We start from the raw sequence: 20297 nt of genomic DNA, 5'->3' as shown, positions 1-20297 counted from the left end.
AGCAGCTTGCTGCTCAGAAAAATCTAATAAGTTGAGACCAAAGTAACGATTAGAACAGCTCCCTCCATTGTGTATGAAGTGGATGACATTCCATGTCATGCTCATGTGAGGCGTGCTTATTCCTATAACTTTCCGGTCGCTTTTCATAATGTCGGTAAAACTTACAAATGAACAATAGTGAAAACAGGTGTTAGACTGCAGCCAAGTTTCAACTAAGCCTTTTCTTGTACTTACTAAACCGCATCGTTTATGGTGCCCTATGAGACCATGCATGTATCCAATAGTTGCGCCACAGTTTCAGCTACGCTCAGCTCCCACATAGACCCGGTCTAGACCGAACCCCGATGTCTGCTCCATTTTCCCACTTTCTCTTCGTTCTGATCCGCAGATTAAGTAGACGTCTTGCCAAGTAGAGTATTCCTCTTTAGCAACCGTGCTGATAACGGTGTTGAGCTATGGTAAGCTTATTTATCTAGCTATTCGATGGCTAAGGCTAAGCAAGCTTCTCGAGGCTCTATACGCGCGATATGCCGAGCAGGACGATCCTAGTGTATATTTGGTTCATCACGACCCTAGGACTAGAGTTACATGCGAGTAAGGCGGCCCCTAGTTGAACTGCAGATCTGGGAAGTTGGCTTTGCAATACATAGTGTCTTTGTCCTTCAAATGACTCTAATGAGGTTATATATAAGAACACACCGGTATCCTATTCAAACTAGCTTAGTTCTTATACCACTTAATTTAGCTTCTTTGAATAAGAGATTTCCAAATGAGGTAGTTGGGATAACTTTTACTTATAATCAACCTTAGTAGAGTTGATTAGACTCTTGTCATTGTAGGCATTCCATTTATAAGAACAGCATTGGCAACTTCGAGTCCTCTCGTATGGTGATATAGTATTTAGTTCATTTGCTCGCTGTAGTTATGACATGTATCGCTTTCTACGGTATGTCACTAACCTTTCGTACTACCGTTCTATCCCGATAATCCTTCAACACAGATATAGCTTCTCCAGTATATCCTGTCTTTTCCATCCATTCTCTAACAGTCTTGACCCTCGTTGGCAGGATTTCATTTAGTAAATTGTAGTCCCTCGAAGTCAAACCATCCTTCCACGTGTTCCAGAATCCTGTGAAGCTTTCCCGATACGTGAGCAAAGTTGAATCATTAGGATCAGCTGAATGGCCAAGCTTTGCATCGGGATTAGGTATAGTCCCAAGGTTGAAATATTCTTCCAGTGTAAAGTCTTTATAAACTGCTTTCTTGCCAGTAAGCTCGGTAAATGATGCCGCAACATGGTTCCAACTAATATCCTCTGTAGCAACGTGAAGGTTAAGGCCATTGCTACGAGCCGGGGTGTCGAACATCCATCTGACATATGCCCCATAATCCTCAAGGTAGATAAGAGGACATTTTGCAGATCCAAGAGGAGCGGCAAAAATGAGGGTAGTAGGATCATTAGGATCAGGAAAAGGCCGAAGGACCTCCGACAGCGCTTCGATATATCCACAAGAGGTTATAACTGACCACGCCATTGGCGTTGTTGGCTGAGCAGATATATATTCCGCCACTTTGCCCTTTGCATCGAGGAAGCTACACCTGTATTTAGGCTGGAAGTTGCCGAGCTTCGATGCATATTCAAGGCCTGCGTAAACGAAGTGCTCTAAGCCGAATTCTCGTGAAAGTTCGTAGAGACGGATGCCCCAGTATATTTCAGCCTTTTCTCCAATAGCCAGCCCATTTGTGTTGACAAATATACCATTGACACCCTTAAGCGCCTGGCGAAGTGTCGTCTCGTCATAGCAATTCCCTTCATGTATTGCCACTCCATGTATCTTTGCCAATTCTTGGGCCTCCATGGAGAAAGAGCTCCTTGTGAGTACTCGTACATTATACTCTGAGTCAGATGCCAAAGCTTTAACTTTGTTAGCAGCAGTTATGGTTTTTAGAAGAGCATGGCCTACTGACCTTTGACAACAGGCACGCCTTGCGCGCCCGTCCCTCCAATAACCAGTATAGTTCTCGTCATATTCAAATCCCAGGCTCCTAAAATAGTACGTTGGAACTCTCAATTTACAAATTAGAGAAGAGACGCTTCAGATTATATAGTCAAGTATGTCCAGTCTACAATAATTAGCGCCTCTCAATTATTGTACGAAATGACAAACAGTTTGCGGCAAGTCACATATCTTATGATCTATCCGTCAACACCCGGCCTTTTGCAGCTGCAATACAAGACTAACTCTGGTTTCGGATAGATTTCTTATTTCGGATAAAATGCCTTTCTCTTCCGGATGGCAAATCCTTGCATTTTGGACAGCCAACTCTTGCAGCAGCTCCGTAGTGACAGTTCGTAGAGGTGCCGTAATGGCGCACTAGGGTATACAAGTATACATGCACCACTAAGAATAGCGTCTCTCACCATGATAGTCCTTAGTCCTCATGATGGAGCATGTCCTGTCACGCTAACACTTCAGAAACAAAGATAGTAGACTCGAAAATCTTGACGGGTATTGGTATTATTAAGCAGTGGAAACCTCCAAAGTCCTACGTTTCCGTTACACTCAACATTTGAGCTGCAACTACTCTTTGTTAGCTACTAGTAGCGCAACGCTACGGACACTACGGACGCTACGGACGCTACGGACATGCCCCTCAGTTCCATTTCAGAACGCTAAGAGCGCGCTACGGACGCTACGGACTCTGCCAAACCCTTTCCAATCTATTCTTAGACGACTGAAGATGTTGAATGGATTCTTGGAGTGTGAGAGTGAGCCGCCACGATGAGTGCCGAGTCAGTTCGTGAGCATTCGGACGATGGACACTCCGTCGCGTTGAAATTATGTAGTTGACTCACAACTATATCACCGGACTGCGCCGGCTAACAAACAAGCAGGTCTGCAATTATACCGTTCCTAAGCTAAATCAATTCCGAAGTAACACTCATCTTTGAAATCCCGACTTTACAACAATGTCTTTTCAAAATTCGCCATCCAACATGCCCGACGGGAGCATAGTTACCACCCAAGATTTTCATGTGGATCAGCGAACAGGATTCGTGCCACCACGAATGCCTCTGTCAAGGCTCTCTGCTGAATGGGAGACATGGGAGGCTACCTTGGATGCCGCAAGATGGCAAAAGTTCAAGGCAGCTGAGCAACTTTTAGTGCTAGATGGGCCACAGAAATTAGTCGAAGAGGAAAAGGCTTTGGCATGGAGGAATCTGGTTGACAAGGTGTATAAACCCCTTTTGTCAAATAAACTTGTTCTAATTCCCTTTTCTTAGATGCCAGTCCTGTCGGTTGACAACATCAAAGGATGCGAAAGACAGCTTAGAAGAGCACATCTTGTTCTTTCCTTTATCGTCCAATTTTATGCGCACACGATTCCTTCAACAGAACCAATTTCCATTCCCCGTTCGCTCACTGTGCCTCTTCTCAACGTCTCCCGGGAGCTGAATCATGCTCCTTATGTTACTTATTCCGATCACGCTCTTCACAATTGGCACCACAAACACCTCCACAGTCAAGATACCCTTCCCACAATTGGCAATCTCCGGTCTCAACTCACATTCACGGGGACTCCTGAAGAGGACGAATTTTATATGATTGATATACGCATGGAACTCAAAGGTGCCGAAGCGGTCGAGTTGTTGAGACTATCCACAGATGAGATCAAGGCTGGCAACGGTCTCAATGTTGATCGCATTGCAATGTATCTCACGCAAGCGGGTAAAATCATCAAGGAGATGAAAGATATCTTAATGAGTATCAAGGAGCTAGTTAGCCCTGAAGTATTCTACCACGACCTTCGTCCATGGCTTGTCGGGGCTGATGCTGACATGTGGGGTCGAAAATGGGCTTGGGAGGGTAAAGAGGAGGTTGAGGGCTCGAAACAGATGCTAACAAAGATAAGTGGCCCGACTGCAGGCCAAAGTCCTTTGGTTCCTGCTCTAGATGCATATCTAGGCATAGAGGAGGACGACAGCAAGAGCGCTTTCCTGGATCGAGTGCAAATATATATGGATCATAAACATGATGAGTTTCTTCGGATTCTTCGATCAGAAAAAAAATTCATCCGTTGCTTTATTCAGGAAATAGCCGAGGAACAGTCCACTAGTTCGCCAATTGTGGTTGCGTATAATGCCGCGGTCCAAGAGATGAAGAGATTCAGAGATGCACATCTCATTATCGTGGCGTTATACGTCATAGTACCATCGAAGAAGAATACTAGGAACTCCGATAAACGAATCAAGATATCGGGTATAGAAAGTGGCTCGGTTCATGGTGAGAATGGAGACGATAGCTTATATGAGAAAGCTGGTGGCGCGAATGACGAGCAGACTGGGGAGGCCGCACTGGGCGATGATCAAGGGGCCCAGCTAATGAAGTTCTTGAAAGGTTTCAGAGACCAAACTATTCATACATTCTTAGAATAATTCTTCAGTGGACAATGTTCCTGGAAATTCTGATCCGTTCAATGCAGTATGATATCTTTTGATGTATATTGGTCTTTCTACCCTGATCGCTAGTGACTCATATTCGTTACATGTATGCGATTTTCCTAACATCTGATTCAACATCGTTGTATATATCTATTGATATTATTCGTTTCGCTACAGACCATTTACGTGCTTAATGAGCTTCCAAAATATCTAGATATGCGCCTATAACACGATAAGCATCTACATATATATAATAGGCGAGAGATAGTGGATGGGTTTCTCATACCTGCTGCTCTCCATCTTGAGTTGACCTTCTGTAGAGCGCTGTGAACCGTTTTCATTGCAGCTTGTGTTCGTTCTTGTGGTTCTGTTCTAGTCACAGAGGTAAGATAGACTAATGTTTCGTAGCCCCAGTGAAGAATAAGGGGAGATGTTGTATAAAAAGACGGCGCATCTCCATTTAGTAATTTATCAGATTCACGCAAAAATTCCCACGATACCGCATCCATTGTATCTTTTGCAAGCAGTTGTCGACGATCATAGCCATCCAAGCTATTAGATAGGTAAGCTGAATACGGCTTGTGGAGTAACGCCATTGCGCTTGTCAAGATGTATTCATTTAGTGTAGGAAACTTGATTAATGGGGAATGCTACGTCTCACCTATGGCAAAGGGCTGTATGACAACAGAGCTTCATCCTCCTTCGAGTGGTTTCGTTAGCAGTAAATGCTACCAAAGCGCGAAGGGCCTTGTCCAGCTGGATCGCTTCTTCTTCAGACCTTGTAGGCTCGTTTATGTGATGGAGGACTCGATCGAGTAAATGTGTTGCTTGGGCTAAACGGGCGAAAGGGCCCATATTGATACTAACTGGAGTAGATGTAGTCATGGCATAATTGGGTGATTGAACCTTGAAAGAAACATATATTAATACAGTCATTTCGTGAACTCTTGAAATGTGATCCTGTAACATACGCCCTCATCCCACGCGGAGTCGTCTGAAGGCAACACTTGGTCACCGCTTGGGCCTTCTGTTATAATGGGACGTTTTGACCATCCAAGCGAGATATATCTATGAAGAAATCAGTCTTGTCCCAGTAGCGTCATAGTATAGCCGGTTTGTTATGGCATAAGACAAACGTGATATGAACGTGATAAGAATATGTAAAGATTGCTGCAATACATACCGTTCTAAAATAACAATGGCCCACCAGACCCTCATTCTCTCTTCCTTCTCAACCCAGGATAGGGTATTGTCTCCCCAGCGTACGGATTTCCATCCCAAACCCATAGCGGTCGCGTATTCAATACAAAGGCTCATAGATGTATGCGCGGCTGGGTATATCGCATGGCCAATCTCAAAAATTGTGATTAAAATGGCAGCTTGAAGGATAGGGAGTGTTAGATGTTGAGACATGTCTACGCTATATAGAAACTGTCTGGCTGCAAGGTATATCGGTGGGCGAGAGTCTGGACAGTCTGGAGATGGTAGCCACATAAGTAGTCTCATACTTAAGCAGAGGAGGGCTGTGTCAGATCGGTAAATAGCTGGTGAGCTCAAAAGAGTACTCCAAAATCTCTGTTTTGAGATGATTGGCATCCATAAATGTATGCTACTGAAGAACTGAGACGCAAGCAGCCTTTGCTGGGTGAAGTCTCCAATTTCAGTCGTCACATAAGGGGGAACCTCGAATCCAGGATGTGGAAGCTCCACAGGTGACTTTTCGAAGACATCATGGTCTAGGTAAAGGGTTCGCGGAAAGGATATTGTTCGCTGGTATGATGCGCTACACTCTCTTACAGCCGGAAGATACTGAGCATAATAACAAGGTCGGTTTTTGCTATTCCATGTATTAGTGATGTACCAAAAACAACTTACGGTCTCAGGGATCAGCCTACCTTTGACAGAAATTGCAGGCAGGGAGCCCCTTGTTGCATCTGCCTTTCCGTTTTTTGCACGCTATACAGGCTTGAGGGGCGAGATCATGAGTCGAGGACGAGGCATTTTGGCTCATATTCCCAATGCGCGTTGAATGATGGTGCAGTGAAGCTTTGCGGGATTGAGTTTATGATTGTGTAAGATTCGAAGCCTTGAAAGGCATTTTATGTAGGTCTTCTCTTAGCTTGCAAAATGGAGGGTATTAGTTCCAAAATATGATTAGCTAACATAGGCTGGGCCGAAACGAGTGTCCGCCTTTTTTCTTATTTAAACTTGTTTTACGCATGTACGACTTTCGCCACATGTGGCTTATACAGTTCTCTTACTGTGAGTTTCATGTACCCGTCGGGCTGGCATAAAGTGAGTTGTTTCCTGCAGGAACACCACCCCTCTACCATGTAGCCTCTTGTGCTCTTGCCGCCATTGTAGTCGTTTCCAGATCCTTCACCGCATAGCCATGAAAGGCTCGTCATGAAGCATACTAATGGCACGGCAGCTAATCATCACAAAACGCAAACAAACCAGGCTTTATGTACAGTAATTGCCGGATAGAAGGTTTTGCAGTTGTTGAGTTTTAAGTGAATTTCCCCACATGGACCATTGAAAGGTTATGGCTTATCACAGTGCAAGTTTTGATATAAATTATATGCGTGGATACGAATATTTAAATATTGGATAAAATATACCATTGTGCAAAGGCTCTATTGATGGCTCGTTTCACTCGCTCAGCAAGGTGTTATACCCTTAGCAAGTCATATGAAATCGCCCGGCTAGCTTATATCTGCACCGAGCCTTATGCTTGACATCGACAGTCTATCACAGCTTCACATGGCGAAACAAACTGTCCTGTATGACAGTATAGCGTGAGAGTCTAGCGCCAATAAATCGTACACCAATACTGGAGCAGATAGCCGTAAAGTCTGCCTTGCTGCCTGCAGTTGATAGCCAAAACAAGGATTTAGCCTCGCGAGGCGACACAGCTTATGTTAAGCCTATGGGAAGACAGCGCTGTAAATATCTACATATTCATGGTAGCACGAAGTGTTACTGGCTACATATCCCCTGTTTCCGTACCCCGCATCGAGCGTCCTCTTCCAAACATTCTCAAAAACATTCTCACCGCTATGGCTAACCAAATTGCATATTACTACTTCGCTCCGACTTGGGATTTCCCTCCAAGCGGCCCTCTTCAGCTTGGAAATGTTCTCATGTCGATGAAAAAACCCGAGCGAGCATTATATACCGCTCCGCTACCGGATGCTATCGAGATAATCACATCAGAATCGGGTAAAGTGGACTTCACTTTGGAGAAGCTAAAGGCCGGAAAATTTTCCATCTTGACACGCTTCGTAAAATTCATTGGCCTAGGAGTCGATATAACCACAAGCTGGGATAAAAGGTCATACTGCTCTCCACTCCAAAGCCATAGCTACCTAAGTGGCCATGTAGCTAACTTGATAATGTAGCAACGAAGATGCTTTCACATTCAAGAGTCTCGAAACAACGTTCTTCGTTCCTACTCTGCCTTGGCTTGAAAAATGTCTCGCCAATCCTTCCGTGCAGCGCTATCTCGACAAATGCCGCTACAGAAAACCTGTATATATTATCACTGGCCTTAAAACGGTTACTGGTGCTGCCATCAAGACAAACAAACACTCTGCCTCTGCCAATACAATTGGCATTGAAGCAACAATGCCAGGCGGCGACGGAATGCTGAATTTGACTGCTAAGCCTGAGATATCTACAAAGAAAGAGGCAAAGGCCAATATGAGCTGGGAAGATCATAGTGACTTCATTTTTGCATACAGGGTAAGCAAGGTGTGGGTTAAGAAGGGTTCAATTTTGGAGGAAGATTATACCAAAGGCGCAATGTTTGAAACAGGGGAGAAAACTGTGAGAAGTTTGACGCTGGAAGTTGTTAAGGTGGAAGAGGCGGATCCAGTGGAAGAAGGATTTTTGCAGGAAGAGATGGTAGATGGGGATGAGAAACTCATAATTGCACTACCAGAGAAAGAATAGAAGAGGGCAAATTGACATGTTGCACATGGAACCAAGAGGAAGACGGATTGCAAGTATAGTACTAGCCGAATATAAAAGTGTTGTGTTAATTAGTCTATAGTTCTAAACTTCTTTCATCGCGTCTCGGATCCGAGCATTCAAAGCTTCAGCGTCATAAAAAACATTGTCGGGATGCAGGCTGGGCGCGATATAATCGTATCCCTGGCTTTTGACAGAGACTGCTTTCAACACAGCCTTCATATAGTGACACCGCTTTAGCTGCTCGGCTTCTCTTGGAAGTAGGTTTAATCTCGCATACTGTAATAGAAACGCAGCAATTCCACTTGCAATGGGCGTTGCAAATGAAGTACCTGATTTGCGCGCAACACAAAGCTCATTCACTTTTTGGTCACAGAGGTGGACAGGCCAGGCCGATTCGATTGCTTCTCCTATCGTGGCCAAATTATCACCTGGAACAGGCCCTGGATTAAAGTCGGAGGGAGCCCCCTTGTCGTTGGTCGAATGTATGCAAATGACATCTGGATATCTGGCGGGATATGCTCTCTTGGTATTAGCACCATTGTTTGACGCGGCTGCGAATAATAAAACGTCTTCGTTGACAGCACGCCTTATTGATCGTTCAAGGAGTTCGTATCCATCGACTTCGCGTGACGGGAACCCAAACGACATGGATATCACGTCAACGTTCCATACGTGAACTGCATGATCAATGGCCTAGTAACACGTCAGCAAACCAGAATTCTTTTTGCTTTTAATAACAAACTTACTTCAGCAATTATAGCAGGCTTGGCCGGTTCGAGATCAGATATCTTTGCTATGTAGATTTCTGCATCAGGCGCAAAATCCAGCAACAATCCTGCGACATGCGTGCCATGTCCAGAACAATCGAAAACGTCATCTTTCTGCCGGCAATCATAGGTAAACGATTTTATTCCCTGGACATTTCCTTCTCGAGCTTCGAAATCAGGGTGGCTTCTGTCTAATCCAGTATCAAGAACCGCGATCTTGACGGGGGTTGTGCTAAGATTGTTTCCAATCATTTGTTTGTATACAGAACAATACTTAGCCTTCCAAGATATATAGGCATCGCGCCTAGTATACTGTTAGCGAAATCGTTCTCTCTCATAACAGGTATATCCGGTACATAGTTGGTAAGACCACGAATCGAGTTAGGGGCATATTTACTTACGCGACAAATGAAATGTCGGAGGGAGCGGTTTCGTCGTCGAAGAATTGTGCGTCGCCTACCCAATCCAGTGTCATCCAAGCAGAAATTTCTGAGTCTTGGCGTCCCCTTTTTTGGCCACGCAATGGCCTTTGAACGCGTGATCCGAGTAGTCTGTCATCTTTTCGAGGATCGGGTATGACCTTGTTGAGCACAGTTGGCTGGCTCCATCCGGTGAGATCTAGTTTTTGGGCCTCCGCGTCAAGCGTCTCAATCGAGATATGCTTGAATGTTTGCTCAAGATCATATTCGAGCCTGCTTACCACTTTTGTATAAAATATGCTTCTCACCGTATGGGCGTCAAGACTTTTCCTGGCCTCGTCTACAACGATAGTTCGGTCCAGACATTGCTCAATCGCCTCACGTGTTGCTTCTGATATATCATTCTTACATCGCTTAAATATTTGAGTAGTGGCTGTATACTTGGCGCATTCGTTCATATCGTCGTCAAACTTCAGATCGTAAACTTGTGCTATTGCTTGTAGCCTTCGGGCCAAATGAAGCTCAATAAGCATAGCCGCCAATGATACCAGCGATGGGTAAGGGTGAGAGATTAAGTCGTCTGGATCGAAATCTTCGTCATCATCATCGTTGCAAGAAGTCGTGTTTGCAGCGCTGAATTCGATATCTTTGCCAAAATGCAGCTCGATATAGGGTTTCAAGGGTGTGCCAGATGGCGTTCTGAGGAACAGAATACTGGCTGGACCCCATGAGCTATGCAACCAAGGGGTCTCAAGTAGATGAAGAACAGCGTAGCCCAAGAAGACCGCTAGAATACGCTTTGATTTATCTGTCAAATTGAAAGACTCTTCTGCCATAAACCGTTGAAAAGTGATTGCTTGCGTTGCCGTATGAGCCGCAACATTACTTGGTTCCGACTGCAATTTCCATAGCATGTCATTTTCAACCAAGAACTTGAGCCGGTAAGTCGGAAAATTTTTCCATATCTTTTTTATGGGCTCGCATAGAAATTCGACCTTTTTTCGTCCCATTGCAAGTATTTCTTTCTTGTCAGATGTTAAGCCATCTTCAGCTACAAATTCGGTACTTGATTGGGATTTCCCGACCGCGAGGAAATGAGCCTCTTGCCAGCGTTCATCAATCTCAAGAAATAAATTGAAATCGTATTCTTCGTTCAGGTCACTATCCCGATGCGTCTCAATGCAAAGCCTGGCTCCATATGTATGGCACGAACATCTTCCGGATGCCTCAAGTACGTTAAAAAGAGATCGCGCAGCAAATAGTGATGCGCCCGATGGCTCGCTTCTCCGCTTCCGTACAGGTATGTCAAGAGAAGACATGTGGTATTCGCTGGATTCCGACATGAAGATATCCTCACACCTTCTCAGATCTGCGAGTAATTCGAGCTGCTCTTTTGGAGATCCGAAATGAAGATAATTTTGGATACGTTGGAGTTCACATGATCTTTCGTCTTGCCCATACGATGCCCAAAGTTCGTTGAAGGCGCGCAGACTCCGGAAAGAAGAAAATCTCGCAAGTTCTATAGCTGGAAATAGACGCAAGTCAAATACAGAATCTAAGCGACAAAGAATTTTTTGAGCAATATTGACTCTTTCAACATTGAGAACAATTGTCATGGGATCCGCCTGGGAGCATATTATGGTACAGCGAGCATTGAGTGTTAAAAGAAAGATCCTAGAGCCGGCCTCTATTTCGTTCGTGCCAAGAAAATCCGTGACCTCCTTGAGTGTGCTTAAGCTGGTGAAAAAGAGATCCAAGGTATGGTTCGATTCAGATTCGCTGCTGGGGGCCATTGTTTCGGCTGGTCCATTTCGAGTGTTTTGGATTGAACAGCTTGAAAATTCGTGCGAGGACTTGCTGCGAACGGCACCTGCACACCACTGTCGCTGTGGTGATAAGATCAATGGCGTACAAGTACAGCCGACAGAGGGAACAAACGGAACAAAAGGCGGGGTATGTTCCACACCTGCATCGGTGCCCAAAAGGGTTATGGGCAAATATATAAGTGTAGGATGAAGCCCGGTAGTAATTATGCTTGAGGGACTAAACTCAGAAATTCAGAGAAGAGCTCCCACGACGATTGACCTAATATTCTCTCTATCAAATCATTTCGCTGCCCTTTATACGTCCAAATTTTCTGCCCATTGCTATATGCCGTTTCTAAAGCTTCCACCCCGCAACAGGAGTCAGCATGGAGGCGGTATCATCGCCGCCCACCATCTCTGGAAGAGCACGAAGATGCCTCATCTCCTTCAGGGAATGTCTAGGGAGGATGGCCGCGTTGGATCCTGAAAAACAGGTTCATCTTGAGAATGCATTCGCGCGCTTTTCAATCTGGACGTCCAATATTGGTGTTTTCGCGAATAGCCACGCTTCTTTAGATCATCGCCTCCGCGGCGTGCCTAGCATCGAGAGGCTAGTTGTCGGACTAATGGAAGTAATACACGGGCGCATTGAACAATGTATGTATATTCTCTCCTCTTCATTGGAAGGGGAGGGGTTCTTTTATTTACTCAACTTGCTTTGTCTTTTTTCTTTGAGTGCTGAGTTTTCAAGCCAAAAGGCGAGGGATTAGTCAAATATGAACAGTATTTTTTCTTCTTCTCTCTTTCATAAGATGAAGCCCCTATAGAGTTATTGACTCCGGCTAATGAGAAAAATAACAGGTTTAGATGCTTTGAAGATAATCAACAACCCTTTGCTTGCGGATGCCGACGGACAAGCGACTACGGCTTATACAAGCGCAGTGGAGCCTATGGCGCGTGAGATAGCTTTGCTCCATGAGCTAACCCGAACGATTCGTCGAGAAATCAGAAGGGCAGAAGACGTCGAAGATGCAATGCCTTCCATACTCATAGATGAAAATGGCGATGATATAGAGGAATTCTTAACAGATCACTTTGCTGCGAACATACAATGTCAGTTTCCTGGTTTATCCGATATTATACGTCTACGACTTGCCAAGTCCATGGTGCTTAGACGAAAACGGATCATATACAAGAGGTTATGTTACGCCAGAGACCCTATCAAGACGAGTACGTGTTTTCCCTCTTACTGGTTTCTTACCTTGCAGCAGGTGAATGCGTGTCATCCAAGCCGGTTCAGAACCCATTTGTCTCGAACTGATAAATACTTGCAATAAAGGATGGAGGCTAACAATTGAACAGCTCGGACTACCACTCAGCCGACTATCCGGCCACCGAATAGAATGCAGGTCGAGCGCAAAGTCATCATGCCACAGCTAGGGTTGATTACACCTCGTGCTTCTGGGCCCCAGTCTAGCGTGAAAATTGGTACACCTTCAACTACAAAGCGCGTTCAAATGCCTGCGCCTCTACCGTTCGAGTCCCAGTTGAAGAATATGGTACTGGAGTGCCATGAAGATTTTACCTTTCCTCCACCACCTTCACATTTTCCCACGACCACTGAGGTGATGTGTCCATTCTGTTCAGTTCTGCTACCTATCGAAGAAATAACGGACGAGGAGAGATGGAGGTGAGCAATACTCTTTTCTCCAAACATCCATAGCCATCTACTAACGAAGAGTACAGGGACCATGTTAAGACAAATTTAGATCCATACATCTGCCTAAAGGAGAGCTGTGACTGCCCTAGTGAGATTTACAAGCACAGTGATGACTGGCTCAAGCACACGCGCAAGCATGTTTTGCGCTGGGTGTGTGCCTCCAGGGCTCACAATGAGATTTTGTTTGACACAAGAGAGGATTACATGTCTCATTTGAAGTTGCATCACAAAAAGGCCGTAACTGACGATCAAATTGATGCGTTGGCTGATATAAGTTTGCAATTGATTGGTCCACTATTCGAAGCATGTCCCTTCTGCGGTACCGAAGAACAAGACGACAAGGAAAGCTTACAGGAACACATTGCTGGCCATCTCCAATCTCTTGCACTCCGATCGCTACCGCCACTTAAGAATGGCAATGAGGAAACAAATGATATCACTGGAAGCGATGAGATGGATTACGAAATGAGTGCTGGAAAAGAAGCCAATCCTCAGACCAATAATCAAGGTATAACCGCCTTTCTAAATCCAGCCTCAGTCTCTGTTCCAGAAGCTCGGCTAGCCATCAAATATCAGTGTCATTCTGGAAAAAATACAGTTGCAGGCCCAGAGCTTTCACCTTCCCAGAAAACCCCTGGCCAAAATAGCTTGATTTACGTCGTGCAACAGCCTGAAGATGTTGATTACACCATTGACATACCGTTGGAAGAACCATTTTCGCACTCAAAAATAACTAACATCAAATGCCAAATTGTATACGATCCAGGGAGCGATGATTGCATTCTAATCAATCGCACAAGAGATGATTTAGTTTTATTCAAGCACCAGCATCCAGAGACTTTTCATATTTTGAGGATCGATGGAATATCTACTATTCAGCCTGGGGTGTGGGGGATTAAGCTACATTCAGCTGATAGTACCATTGAAAACAGCTGTCCTGTCAAGATTTGGCTACGTGAAAGACGATACACAATCGCCATTGCTCAGCTAAATGACGCATTACGAATTCAAGAAGTCGAAGATGCCAAGAGGCAAACTAAGCGGCAAAAGCGTAATGCCAACTCAACAACGGATGTCGTTCGTCATGCTTCCAGCTCGACAATAGACTGGGAACTTGATGCCAAGAACAACAACGCTGATAGTAGCTTTTTTGACATGCAGGATGGGAATTTTGCTACTATCCATGCTCCTTTATCTACGACTGACTTTCAAAAAGGATATTCCCCGGCCAGGTATAAGATAAAGCGCATCAACACAATTTCTGATGACTCAACATCCAAAATGTTCTGTTGTGAGCATTCTTTTTTCACTGGAAGGCTAGTACTAAAAGTACTTCAATATAAAGATAAGTCTCCACGCGACTTAATCAAGCTGTCAGAACTATGGCAGCACGAGAAGAGTATGCTCAGCAGATTAAATCATGTACGTTTAACCTTTTATCATTATGTGCTCGTTGAACTGTATAATAACTTATTCTGTGCAGCCAAATATTGTGTCACTCAAGGCTTTCGATGGTCGTATGCTTGCATTATTCTTCGAGTTTCTGCCTCCTTCTATAGCTCAAGGTCGCGACTCCCCGTTCGTACCATATGACGTTTCTAGGATACTCAAGACTATTTCTTCAGCTCTCACATACCTAAACGCCAACGGCATTGTTCATAACGACATTAAACCGAGCAATATCGCATATTCCCCCGATCGAGGTGCTGTAATCTTTGACTTTGGGAACGCTTCATTGTCCAATGAAGCAAAAATCTGCGGGTCACCATGGTACATGCCGCCTGAGCTAGTCCATGATTCAAGACGCTCTTCAGCTGGGGATATGTGGGCTTTTGGCATCATAATGCTTTATATCCTTAAAAAGATACAATATCCTGAGACTATGGTGGCGAGTTGGAATATTTACGAGCTCAGACAAAGGGCCAGTAAGGCGTCAAAACAAATGAAAACCTGGCTTAATATTATTGGAAACGCCAGAAATGAATTAGATAAAGCAAATCCTACAGAATACGTTACATTTCAAATGCTCGACGAGGATCGGCATTCGCGAATAACGGCGGAGGGAATCCAGTATACCTTTGACTATCTGCAATAGAGCTTTTGGCGTTATTTTTAGCACATGGAAGTTTATAGAAACACACAGTTACAATAGAATATTAATCGATACATTTTTCTCTAGCGATAATAACAACTCTCTCGAAACATGGCTGACAGACCAACGCCTCTTCTGGAAATTGCACACAAACTAATCAACCAACATACACTACGCGTAAAACGTAGATATGGAGGTCAGCGGAGTCTCGCGCTTCCGGATTAGGAAATAAACCGTCAGCCACTCCCTTAGTCTTGAAGCGTTGAAATGCGATAAACCTCGGGTAGACTTTTATATAAACTTGAGAATCTCAATTGTTAGCTACTTCTGATATATCGTTTTCGTCAATGAATTGTCTACATAGCTGCTCCCGCGTGTGCTTCTATCTTCTTAATCCCGAAATTTGGATAACCTGCACCAGCAGCTGAACAACTCGACGATTTTCATCTCATACCCACGATTGGTTTACGACTCCATTGGCCCTTTAAACACAATTTCTTTAAGAGAAGATTCACGACCAGAAACTTCTTACAATGCACCTTATCCTCACTGGCGCCACCGGGCTGATTGGCTCAAGCGTTCTTGACGCCATGCTTAAGACAGCTGAAGTCACCAAAATATCCGTTCTAAGCCGTCGACCAGTCGCAATGGCTGAGAACGCCAAAGATCCTAGAGTCAATGTCATTATTCACAAAGATTTCCTCCATTACGATTCAGAAGTTCTCAGTAAACTACAAGGTGCTAGTGGAGCAGTATGGGCTCTTGGAGTAAGCCAGACTAAGGTATCGAAAGAGTATGTTTGATGCACCTTAGATCCACGGAATGAAAACGTAAGAACTAACTCTACACGCGCTCCAGTGAGTTTATAAAGATTACAAAAGACTACACACTTGCAGGTGCAGAGGCATTCTCCAAGCTTGCGCCCAACGACGATCCATTCCGTTTCATATTCGTGTCAGGCCAAGGCTCAACTCAGGCACCTGGCAAATTCACCAATCTATACGGCCGTACCAAAGGCGAGACGGAAATCGCGCTTTCAGAGATGCGCTCTGCGAATCCACGGCTTCTGGCTGAGGCTGTGGGGCCTGGATTTGTCGATGGAAAGGGCCACACCGCGATTCAGCCGTATCTTCAGCAACAGGGCTTTCTTATCGACAACAGCAAAATGCTGCTTCGGAAACCGATTGAAGTAGCTGCAAAGTGGCTACATTGTCCAACAGAGCCAATGGGGCGGTTCTTGGTTGGAATGGCCTTGGGGAAGTATGAGACACAGTTGCGAGCAGATCCCGATATAGTAACGATGGATAGCGGTCTAAGGGTCATCAAGAACTCTACGATAACCCGAATAACTAGTTCTGATATCTAGTATGAAGGGGGTGTGCATTGGGAGTTATTGTATTGTATTTTTAGTGTGTTGGAACAGTATCCACTCAGCGTTTGTTCAAGAACATCATTCTAGTGAATTGATCTTTCGTCAAATATGGTGATTCTAAAACTAGCATCTCAAAAAGAAAGCCTTCTTTACTTTCTGCTCAATTTCCGTTCCATCAGATATTTACAACAACAATCTTTCCAGCCGAGATTTCTCGGCCTCGCTCCAACGCCTCTGCATATTTCTCAAACGGATACGACGCCAACACCTCAAAGCCACCTTCTGCATCCAGCCTCAAAACGCCTGCCTCAACCATCTTGATCAGTCCACGAACATGGTCTGCCTCAAACATGCACGATCCCCGAATTGTGATGTCATTGAACATCATTGCAAGATACGGAATTGGCAGAGCGGTATCTCCACGGGCTCCAAGGAGGCATATCCGGCCACCTTTACGAACAGAAAGCATCGCTGTGTTTAGATAAGTCGCCGAGGTAGAAGCACTGGGTCCCACGTCCACAAAGGCATCAATTTTGCCAAAGGATTGAATTGCAGCCACGTCACTGGGCTCTCCAGTCAACTTGATTGTTTGGATCCCAGGGAAACGAGCCTTCAGGGCATTTAGACTCTCTTCACTACGGCCACCGGCAATGACATTCGCGCCCATCGCCCGAGCCACGGCAACAGCGCCACCGCTGAAAACTCCAGTCGCTGGCGCAATCAGCACTGTTTCACCAGCCTTGATGTCAATCTTGCGGAGTCCGCTATACAAGACGGGAAGAAGTCCAAGGTGCAGAAGATCCTCAGTCTTGAGTCCCAACTTTCCAACAAGTTTGTCCTCGTTCAGTGCCCAGGTGCTCTCCAATGGCGCGCGGACATATTCAGCCCAAGCACCATCCCGCCAAGTCTCCTTAACAAAGCGTTTAGTTGTCTCATCGAAACCGTCAAAGGCACCCCAGACGGCGGAAACATTGGGGTCGTCACGGGCCCGCAAGTTGCTGTCGACGAGCACAAGCTGTCCCGGCTTGAATGCCGTGGTGTCGGGCCCAATAGCGGCAACACGGCCAATAGCAGGGCTGCCAAATACCAGCGGATAGGGCAAAGTCATGTTGGGATTCGGAGTGGTGCCATGAAACACGTCTGGCGTTATCTGGTAGACAAGGACATGCAGGACTTGAACGATGACGCTGCCAGGTAGGGCTTGCGGAACTGGAGTGTTCTCGATGGCGCCATTTCCAGGGCTTTTGAGGATCAACGCTTTCATTGAAATAGGTAGATTGGCCATTTTGATGCACTTGGTTAAGATGATGGGTGATTGGAAATTTAAACAATGAAGCAGACGTGTAAGTACAAATAATATTAGCTGATGACTTTCAACTATCTGTTTACAGACCCTTGTAGACTTGTTAACTCTTCTTCTCCTCGGCAGATTTTTTTCAACTATCTTTATACTCTAATTATATCTACTTGATCAACTTGTATCTCCTTGCAAATCAACATCAGCAACTGAATAGTCTCAGCTGCGATTACAAAGAATCTTCGTCCATCAAACTGTCTTCTCCTTTAGTCATACGGCCTTCGCACTGACTTGTACCGATTGGGAAAGAGTTTGTCTTGGCATTCCCCACCTCTCCTCAGTCAAAATACGCAGAAGTGACATTGATGATTTCTTCGTGAATGATACGCTTATTAATTTTGTTAATGTAGATATATCGAGTCTTGAATAGGTATGTGCCCAAGAACATGTAGCTTGTGAGTTGCTGAAGTAATAACAGCTGTAAACTCCTATCGCCGATACCAGCTTAACTAATCGCTTCGCACATCATCGCCAATTAGTACAGCGCTGCTGAAACCATGGACAGCTTACATCGTGATCACCGGTGTGTTCAAATCCATCACCGGTGTGTTCAAATCCCTCATCATCAAGGCTCTTAGGAGAGATAGTTCGTATAGTGCATGCTGATACAACTATTTGAGCCATGTGCGAGAATAACGCGCATAACATAAGCTGCTGGAGATTTCCTTACCCGCTTCGAGCATATGTATGGTAAAAAAAAAACCGACCTGTATTTAATCTGGCAAAATACAAAGAAACTACGACAGTTTCTTCGGCAAACCTAGATAGAAACTGAGACACTAAAAAATACCAATGACCAAAGAACACTGCAAAAAGTAAGATCTCCGATACTGGGAATCGAACCCAGGGCTGCTCGGTGCTTCAACAGAAGTTGAGAGCGAGCGATGTTAGCCACTACACCATATCGGACGTTGTACGTAGAGATGGTAGTCTCCTGACTCGTTGCAAGATCGCAACGCCAAGTGGCTCATAAGGTGTCGCAGTTATTGTTCTCAGCGAATGGACAGAACCAAGAACTAACAGCCCAAATATAGTAAACAGACTTCTATGTGGCCGAATCCTCTAAAATGGCTTCGAGGGTCAAGGCATCTAAACAGCTTCAGAAAATGCGAGCCGAGACAAGCCTTCTGATACACAGCCTAGTATTTGATCCCGATTCTCAATGTAACTTGTACGCCATATCTTGCGGGCTATCCTCGAAGAGCTTTAACACTTAATCACCTACAATGGGCAATTAGCATCGACTCCTTCAGTCGATGACAATTCTAGACTCCAAATCCCTATCCTTGACCACCAAGAGCGGAAGCTCCACCTGGACACCGTTAACTACTAACAACATCAGGGACGCAATACAGGGATAACGGCATGGCAACTTCGTACCTACTAGTACCCAAGACACCGACTTTGGTGCAAAGCGTAGTGGGTAAGATTAAAGACTCCATATGTGATCACCCCATTCCCAACGCCAACGCCAACACCAACACCAGCCAACAGTTGGTCTGAGATCCCGAGAAGGGCCGAGCTGAAGTGATGAAGCTAGCACTGGTATAGGAGATCTAAACACGCTCTCGGAATAACTGAAGAATGAAATACAGAGTCTTTTATTGTGCATTTCTCCTGTTGTCGGATGATCACCAGTTTGGTGAACAAAAAATGGGTCAGCAAGCTTGCCCTAGTCACTATACAACTTGAAGTATCACGACAGGCGAGAGTTCATGCTGGTGGGAAGCTTCGAGTGGTGTACGCCCAACACAATGAGCACGTCCATTTCCGAGTTCGTGCAGCATTCCAGTAGCATGGGCCTGCGTCCCACGTGAAAAGGGCGAAAACGTCTCCAAAGATCTCCGGTAAGGACCCTGATGAAGATAAACAGTCAGTGCGGCGGGACCATTGCTCGGATCTGTGCCTGGTACGTGCGAGCTGTCATTCTTGAATGGATGAGACATTAGTTATATGCCGTGGTGTTTTATCTTATGCTCTATGTAGACTATGTCGCAATGTTATTAATTTGACTAGATACCATTTGAACTGATCAGCTACTTAGCAGAAAAGTAGAATGGTAATGACATTAATCTCGAGGCATTGAAAGAGATAACAGAGATTGGATCAAATAAAATATCCATACTATCAAGCTCCGGACAATCTTCAACGTGCCATACTGCAATTCTGAATGGTATTTCGTCGCAACAACCATTCTCTCTTGTGAACTCTGTGACTCTGCCAAGATACGAAGCACTCGAGTGACTCGAACGTGGGCGGGATTGGATCCAAGGTAGCGCTCTGATTTGAAGCTGTATCCGCCTATTAGTCTTTAGAAAAGGAGAATAGCTTCTTAAGCTAATAGCA

At 44.9% G+C, this 20297-nt stretch overlaps 8 protein-coding genes across 8 annotated transcripts; 4 read left to right on the top strand and 4 right to left on the bottom strand.

Moving 5' to 3' along the window:
* Window positions 1-941: 941 nt before the first annotated feature.
* On the bottom strand, window positions 942-2029 carry TGAM01_v202093 (hypothetical protein; the record flags this gene model as incomplete). Its single annotated transcript, XM_018800320.1, has 2 exons — window positions 942-1915; window positions 1969-2029. 2 exons carry the CDS (start codon window positions 2027-2029, stop codon window positions 942-944), a joined length of 1035 nt encoding a protein of 344 aa, XP_018666462.1.
* A 969-nt stretch (window positions 2030-2998) lies between these two features.
* Window positions 2999-4438, top strand: TGAM01_v202092 (indoleamine 2,3-dioxygenase; the record flags this gene model as incomplete). Its single annotated transcript, XM_018800319.1, has 2 exons — window positions 2999-3235; window positions 3287-4438. 2 exons carry the CDS (start codon window positions 2999-3001, stop codon window positions 4436-4438), a joined length of 1389 nt encoding a protein of 462 aa, XP_018666461.1.
* Window positions 4439-4634: 196 nt separating this feature from the next.
* Window positions 4635-6455, bottom strand: TGAM01_v202091 (hypothetical protein; the record flags this gene model as incomplete). Its single annotated transcript, XM_024548914.1, has 6 exons — window positions 4635-4666; window positions 4731-4816; window positions 5106-5350; window positions 5416-5512; window positions 5628-6281; window positions 6340-6455. The coding sequence occupies 6 exons, from the start codon at window positions 6453-6455 to the stop codon at window positions 4635-4637; spliced, it is 1230 nt and encodes a 409-aa protein (XP_024406317.1).
* Window positions 6456-7362: 907 nt separating this feature from the next.
* TGAM01_v202090 (hypothetical protein) lies at window positions 7363-8398 on the top strand (the record flags this gene model as incomplete). Its single annotated transcript, XM_018800318.1, has 2 exons — window positions 7363-7778; window positions 7846-8398. 2 exons carry the CDS (start codon window positions 7363-7365, stop codon window positions 8396-8398), a joined length of 969 nt encoding a protein of 322 aa, XP_018666460.1.
* Window positions 8399-8500: 102 nt separating this feature from the next.
* TGAM01_v202089 (pfs domain-containing protein) lies at window positions 8501-11398 on the bottom strand (the record flags this gene model as incomplete). The annotated part of the gene is made up of 3 exons (XM_018800317.1): window positions 8501-9112; window positions 9166-9490; window positions 9588-11398. The coding sequence occupies 3 exons, from the start codon at window positions 11396-11398 to the stop codon at window positions 8501-8503; spliced, it is 2748 nt and encodes a 915-aa protein (XP_018666459.1).
* Window positions 11399-11796: 398 nt separating this feature from the next.
* Window positions 11797-15225, top strand: TGAM01_v202088 (hypothetical protein; the record flags this gene model as incomplete). The annotated part of the gene is made up of 6 exons (XM_024548913.1): window positions 11797-12067; window positions 12272-12640; window positions 12773-13100; window positions 13157-14421; window positions 14476-14552; window positions 14614-15225. The coding sequence occupies 6 exons, from the start codon at window positions 11797-11799 to the stop codon at window positions 15223-15225; spliced, it is 2922 nt and encodes a 973-aa protein (XP_024406316.1).
* Window positions 15226-15755: 530 nt separating this feature from the next.
* On the top strand, window positions 15756-16588 carry TGAM01_v202087 (nucleoside-diphosphate-sugar epimerase; the record flags this gene model as incomplete). Its single annotated transcript, XM_018800315.1, has 2 exons — window positions 15756-16015; window positions 16081-16588. The coding sequence occupies 2 exons, from the start codon at window positions 15756-15758 to the stop codon at window positions 16586-16588; spliced, it is 768 nt and encodes a 255-aa protein (XP_018666457.1).
* A 181-nt stretch (window positions 16589-16769) lies between these two features.
* On the bottom strand, window positions 16770-17879 carry TGAM01_v202086 (alcohol dehydrogenase; the record flags this gene model as incomplete). Its single annotated transcript, XM_018800314.1, has 1 exon — window positions 16770-17879. The coding sequence occupies one exon, from the start codon at window positions 17877-17879 to the stop codon at window positions 16770-16772; it is 1110 nt and encodes a 369-aa protein (XP_018666456.1).
* Between the last annotated feature and the right edge of the window lie 2418 nt (window positions 17880-20297).

The sequence above is a fragment of the Trichoderma gamsii genome, assembly GCF_001481775.2.
Source record: "Trichoderma gamsii strain T6085 chromosome Unknown Scaffold_5.2, whole genome shotgun sequence".
Lineage (NCBI taxonomy): Eukaryota > Fungi > Ascomycota > Sordariomycetes > Hypocreales > Hypocreaceae > Trichoderma > Trichoderma gamsii.
The sequence above is the reverse complement of the archived record's forward strand: the minus strand, read 5'-3'. Positions and strand labels throughout refer to the sequence as shown.